The 6,930-nt window shown below is 40.7% G+C and overlaps 1 protein-coding gene across 1 annotated transcript; it reads left to right on the top strand.

The window, feature by feature from the left end:
* Positions 1–4,453: 4,453 nt before the first annotated feature.
* LOC125079232 (olfactory receptor 56A3-like) lies at positions 4,454–5,401 on the top strand. The gene has a single exon (XM_047692713.1). It carries the CDS (start codon positions 4,454–4,456, stop codon positions 5,399–5,401), a length of 948 nt encoding a protein of 315 aa, XP_047548669.1.
* Positions 5,402–6,930: the final 1,529 nt, after the last annotated feature.

Here is a 6,930-nt window from a genome sequence, read left to right as displayed (position 1 = left end):
CACACAATCAGAAGCACCTAGGTAACTCAGTCAGTTCAGCTTATGCTGAACTGCTGAACTTCTGCTGAAATCATAATCCCAGGGTCCTGGGATTGAGTCCCATGTTGGGTTCCCTGCTCAGTGGGGAGCCTGCTTCTTCCTCTCCCTCTGCCATTCCCCCAATCCCCACTCCTCCGCCTTGCTTGTACTCTCTGGCATTCTCTCTGTCAAATAAAAAAGTAAAAATCTTTAAAAAAAACACACAGTCAGTGTAGGGCTGGATTACAAGAGGTCCTAGCTTTTAGAGAGAAAGAAAATCATTTTTTTTTCTCCTACCTGCTTGCTTGTCTGTCACAAGAAGGCCTTTGAGGTACAAGGAAGTAGGAATGGAGAATTCCCAGGGGGCAAAGTCTCTGAGGCTCTAGAGTTATAACTACACCAGATGCTTCAGGAACAAACCAGAACTCCAATATTGGTGGGGCCAGCCCCCCTGCACACATCCTCTGTAGGTGAGTCTGAATAAAGAGTGCCTGAGGGGCAGTTATGCTAAGATTAGCTAGAACATAGGGGAGACCTTCCTCTTCCATCCAGATCTGTACTCTGACCATTCCTGAGTCAGTATGGCTGAAGTATTCTGAAAATGGGGTAGTAGAGACTGCATCCTGTCTCAGGTCAGGAAGCAAATGTAAGAACCTATGTTCTGGGACCTTCCCTTTTGCCCTTCTTTTGCCTTTTCTGATCTTTTGCTGGGTGGTGCCAGAGATGCAGAGAAGCAGGAATTTGTCTGTAGGAGATTAATGGGGGTAGGGGTGGGGAGCCTGGAAAGTACATCTTGTGGAGCTTAGTTTAGATGATTTGGAGTTTTCTTTCTTTTTCCTTCCTTCCTTCCTTCCTTCCTTCCTTCCTTCCTTCCTTCCTCCCTTCCTTCCTTCTTTGTTTCTTTCTTTTCTTTTTTTAAGATTTTATTTATTTGAGAGAGAGTGAGCACAAGTTGGGGAGCCACAGAGTTGGGGAGGAGAGTGGACTCTGGCTGAGTGGTGAGCCAGAGGTTGGGCTCAATCCCAGGACCATGAGATCACAACCTGAGCTGAAGTCAGTTGCTTAGGAGACACTCAGGCATCCCTAGATGATCTGGAGTTTTCATATGTACATATTAAAATTTCCAGGCTTTAGGGGAAAGAATCTGCACACAAATGCTTGGGTTATGAGGGAAGAATTAAATTTAATCTAAGTAACATTAGAGGTTGAAAACAGAGCTGACAATTGGGTCACTGGAAGTCAGAAAGTAGTACCTCAGCTTAAGCTCCATGTAAAGAATTTCTAAAAGCTATGCCATAAAACCAGAAAATTATGCCCAGAAGATCACTGAGGTACCCATTACTGGTTGTACTCAATAATGTCCTAAATAATATTTAAGAGAGCTCTCTCAAGTTCTCTCTGAGTTTTTGGAGTTAAGTAGTTCCTACGATAATAATAATCATTATCCTCATCATGATCAATAAGGAACACAACCAAAAGGAAACAGGAAGAAAATTATACTCTAAACATTGGAAACAGGGGTCAGAGTTATAAGTACAAGAAAAAGGGAGTTTCCATATTTCTGGAAAACTGTCCAGGAATTGTAGGTACATGAAGGATTATGAGAGAGAGAAACCTAAAGCATATAAAACAAAATGCTAGATAGGATATGCATTTCCACATCACTGTGGCGACACAGGACAAAGGTGTATTCATATATTCAGTGATTTGGTACTTTTGATTCTTCCACATCTGAACCCTATTAATTAAACTGTGGAAATACACATAGTATCACTGAATCTCAATGTGCCCGTTTTTTATTTTTATTTTTTAAGATTTTTATTTATTTATTTGACAGAGAGGGACACAGCAAGAGAGGGAACACAAGTAGGGAGAGTAGAAGAGGGAGAAGCAGGCATCCTGCTGAGCAGGGAGCCTGATGTGGGGCTTGATCCAAGAACCCTGGGATCATGACCTGAGCCAAAGGCAGATGCTTAATGACTGAGCCACCTGGGTGCCCCTTAATTTGCCCATTTCAAAAGATAAATTGTTTAAAGGGTTGACTTACCCTACCTATGACAGAATGTTACATGTCACAAATGAAATAATATGTTTAAAATTCATCCAAAATTGCCAAAGTCACTACTCATGTATTCTACTAGCAAGAGAACAAGAATTGGAAGGTCATCTAAATCTCTTCTACATATCCAATGGGAGCCATGCCTGGAAGACACCAGCTGCACAAACACTTTTCGGGGGAAGCAGAGGATCAGGAGTGAAGAGAGGAGCCCTGGAAGGAAATACCAGTCCTCCCTCCTCTGAGAGTAAGCCCCAGACACTAGCAGGATCTCTATCCTGGGGAGAATCTAACAGGAGCCAGCTGAGCAGGACTGAAACAGCAGTTGGGGAATAGAAAATCATAACTGGAAACAAAAATACTATTTGAACCTCTCCAAGGGGAAAAAAAGTGTTCCCAAAGGTATAAAATATCATTCAGATCTGGGTTCATGGTTTTAATAAAATCCCCTTTCTTGCCATCCTACCCCCACTCCAATAGTGTTTCTTCTCCATCAAATTCTGTAGTCAAAACAATTCATTATATCATGGGTGAGGTTTGTTTTCTTTTTATAAGACTGATGGGGCACACACATTATCATACAATTATTCATGAGATCCAGAGAGTCCTAGAAATTGCTCCAACACACTGTAGAAGTAGTAAGATCAGTGTGATACAGTATGGGTGGACAAAATTGGGAGATATAAATTCCCTTGTTGGTGATGTGATATTATAACATATCTCGCTGGATGCCAAATAATTCAATGGGACAAAGCCCTAGAATATTTGAGTACAATTAAATTTCCCAACCTAATATGAAATTTATGTTATATAGTGAATCCAAAGAGTGAAAAAGAGGGAAGTACTTAAATTCCTAATGAAAAAGTGTTTCTATACCCAGAAAATAACACTGAAACAGAGGCCTTGGTGCAATGCCTACACAGATTTAGCTACAATGGACTGCATGATTTGAAGGACCCCAGAAAGAACTGACCCTTACCTTTGGACAACCTACATCCATCTTTCAACTTTCTTTCAGAATTCAGGGGGACGAGAACCTTAGAATCCTTCATCCTTCATGTAAAGGAGAGGACCAATTCACTTAATTTGCAATTCCTTTTCACCAGCCAAAGTCCCACATCAGAGTGACTCAGCCAACCCTACACTCTCCTCATAGTTTGTGCAAGACCCTTGCATATGTTCTTACTATTACTCATTGTCCCCTGAGTGGTTTTACTTTTACCTCATGAGAGGAAGGACAGTTTCTTTGTCAATGTTACCTAACAGAATGCCAGGGGAGGAGGTTAAGTGATAAGAGAACCTGGCAACATTAAACTGTGTCTGGTAGCAGGGGAATGTGTACCTGGATTATTGTATTGAAGATGGAAAAATAAAATAGAAAAGGGATGTGAAAACTGTAAGTCTTCATCACCCTCACACTATTACAAGCAGAACAATCAAATTTTCACTTTGTCTAATGGCAGGTATGGCTCTCACATTGATATGTAATATTGCTCCTTCTCCTCTTAAGGTTATATCTTCTCAAAGTTAAGAATCTTAGAAATATGAAGATGTAGGGAGGGAGGAAGTTGGGTTATTTGGCAGGATCCACACCTCCATCATTAAATGACTGCTTAGAGATCATGGAGACTAACTTTACTACCAGGGTATCATCTTTTAGGTCTATAATTAAGGCAAACTACAGCCAGAAACTCAGAATGGGTGTGGCATGGAGATCTAGGGACATGGATTTGAGTCCCTATTTGTGCCAGGCTATGTTACTTATCTGGATATTGCTATAGCTAAATTGTCATATGGTAGTCTATGTCATCATTAAAAAACAAAAAAAAAAAAAACAAAAAGGAATAAGCTTACACTTACAAATTTGGGGACAAAACTGTCAGAAAGTAGTTTACTAAGTAATTCCTTTTCTTCTCTTTAGTTTCTGTTGAGAAATAAGAATTCTATTAAATACTTCTATTAAAAATAAACCTTGAAGAAATTAAACCTGTATAAACAGACTGTATTTCCCCAGTACTTTATACTGCTTAAAGTGATAGGAATGTCCTAGAACCATGCCACAAAGAATACACAGATGAATTCACATGGCTCTAGATGACCTGCTAGGACTCATGGGTTTCACCCAAGTGAAGCAAATTCTTCTAAATTCATGTGCCTTGAGTCAGTAGCTAATTTTTTTAATATTTTCATTTAAAAAAAATAAACATATAATGTATTATTAGCCCCGGGGGTATAGATCTGTGAATCACCAGGTTTACACACTTCACAGCACTCACCATAGCATATACCCTCCCGAGTGTCCATAACCCCATCAGTACCTAATTTTTACCTTAATTTTACAGATCACTAAAAGAAAACTATTGAAATATATGACAAAAGATGATAGCACACCCAAACAGCACCATCTCCATTGAGGTTTCAGACTTCTTCCTGAATTGTTTGGTCAGGTCCCCCAGCTGGAACTTCTGGTTGTCCCTGTTCCTCGGCTTCCTCTTCCTCCTGGCCATGGGGGCCAATGGTGTTCTCCTGGTCACCATCTGGCTGGAGGTCTCTCTGCATGAGCCCATGTATTACCTACTCAGCATTCTCTCCCTATTGGACATTGTGGTCTGCCTCACTGTTATCCCTAAGGTCCTGGCCATCTTTTGGTTTGACCTCAAGTCCATCAGTTTCTATGCCTGCTTCCTCCAGATGTACATCATGAATTGCTTCCTTGCCATGGAGTCTTGCACTTTCATGGTCATGGCCTATGACCGCTATGTGGCCATTTGCCACCCACTGAGGTATCCATCTGTAATCACTGACCAATTTGTAGCCAAGGCTTCTGTTTTTATTTTGGCCAGAAATGGTATTTTAACGGTGCCTATCCCCATTCTATCATCCCGACTCAATTACTGTGGGAGAAATGTCATTGAGAACTGTATCTGTGCCAGTATGTCGGTCTCCAAGCTCTCCTGTGATGATATCACCATTAATCGCCTCTACCAGTTTGCTGTAGGCTGGACACTGCTAGGATCTGATCTCATCCTCATCTTCCTCTCCTACAGCCTCATCCTTCGAGCTGTGCTGAAACTCAAGGCAGAGGGTGCTGTGGCTAAGGCCCTAAGCACATGTGGTTCCCACTTCATTCTTATCCTCTTCTTCAGCACCATCCTTCTGGTCTTTGTGCTCACTCTTGTGGTGAAGAAGAAGGTCTCCCCTGATGTGCCAGTCTTGCTCAATGTTCTCCACCATGTCATCTTCTCAGCCCTCAACCCCATTGTTTATGGAGTGCGAACCCAGGAGATCAAGCAAGGAATACAGAGGTTACTAAAGAAAATGTGGTAGTAAGGACAACTGGATCTCTGCATTCATACTATAGGATGAATTTTGAGTCAATAATGTGTGAATGGGCTGAAATTCTTATCTATGAGTTGTAATTCAACCTGGGTAATTTGGATATTGTGTCTTCTTTAATAAAACTTAAGATTCATTGTAGTCCCCTTTTCTCTAACTTCTTCTTTAACAATATGCTTGACCCCTTTTACTTTTTCCTCATACACAATATCCTATTTTTACAAAAAGCTGGGGTTCCTTGGGGTAAGTTTTACAGTGAAATAATTATGTTCCTGAATATACAGCTGTTAATAGGTCATGCATTTACATTCTTATATACACAACTATGGATATTTTGGATAGAGTTGTGCGAAGTGTAATGTGTTCTTATTCTTATTTCCATATGGGGGAGGGAACATATTTGAGACAAAGAAATTGGAACGAAATTTCAATCCTGAATGATGGAAAGTTGCTTGTGATTTATTATTGGTTCTGCAACTGGGTGCTCTTTGGAAATATGCATTGCAGGAGGACAGGGATTTGACATGGAGCATTGTGCAACAATTAGCAATGAGTTTGATTAGATATAAGAGACTCCTAAATTCTCTGCAGTGGGTTAGTTTGTGCTTTGGACATTTATCTTTTGGATCCAGGGTTTCATAGTTTATGGTATGCACACATAGCTCTTCTAATGAGTTAAAGATGATAAGGATTAAAATATGAGTGAGTAATAATAATTTAAAATATTGAACACATAATACCTGAGCATTGTTTGTATGAAATGGACAGATTTTTTTTTAAGATTTATTTATTTGTTTGAGGTGGGGGAGAAAGTGTGTGAGAGAGAGAGAGAGAGAGAGCCAGTAGGGGGAAGGGCAGAGGGAGAATCTTCAAGCAGACTCCTGATGAGTGTGGAGCTGGAAGAGGGACTGGAGCTCACCACTCATGAGATTATGACCTGAGCCAAAACCAAGAGTCAGAAGTTTCACCAACTGAGCCACCAGGTGTCTCAAATTGGAGAGTTTCTAAGCCCTGAGAATTCTGTTAACTATTAAAACACAAGTATAGATAGAACCTTGTTTTTAATCAGTCTCTTTTTAAAGATTATTTATTTATTTATTTGACAGACAGAGATCACAAATAGGCAGAGAGGCAGGCAGAGAGAGAGGAGGAAGCAGGCTCCCTGCCAAGCAGAGAGCCCAATGTGGGGCTCTATCCCAGGACCATGGGATCATGACCTGAGCCAAAGGCAGAGGCTTTAACCCACTGAGCCACCCTGGTGCCCCTAATCAGTCTCTTTTGAGTTCCTGATGGGACAGAGTCCCAGTTGTTCACAGCAGTAACTTATTCATCAATGCATCCTATATTACCCCTGAACCAAAAAAGAACAGTTCCCATGGAGTTTGTAGGAAAGAGAACTAGCCACCATTCAAAATATAGCTCCAACTGTCTGAGGCAAGAAATAATAAACTTGTACAGACATAGCAGTAACTCATTCTATCAAGAGAATAGTATTTTTGGAGTTGATTAGAGCAACTATA

The sequence above is a fragment of the Lutra lutra genome, chromosome 10 (genome assembly GCF_902655055.1).
Source record: "Lutra lutra chromosome 10, mLutLut1.2, whole genome shotgun sequence".
Lineage (NCBI taxonomy): Eukaryota > Metazoa > Chordata > Mammalia > Carnivora > Mustelidae > Lutra > Lutra lutra.
The sequence above is the reverse complement of the archived record's forward strand: the minus strand, read 5'-3'. Positions and strand labels throughout refer to the sequence as shown.

Coding starts and splice junctions, on each gene's coding strand:
- LOC125079232 (XM_047692713.1), top strand. CDS start 4,454: ATGATAGCACACCCAAACAGCACCATCTCCATTGAGGTTTCAGACTTC.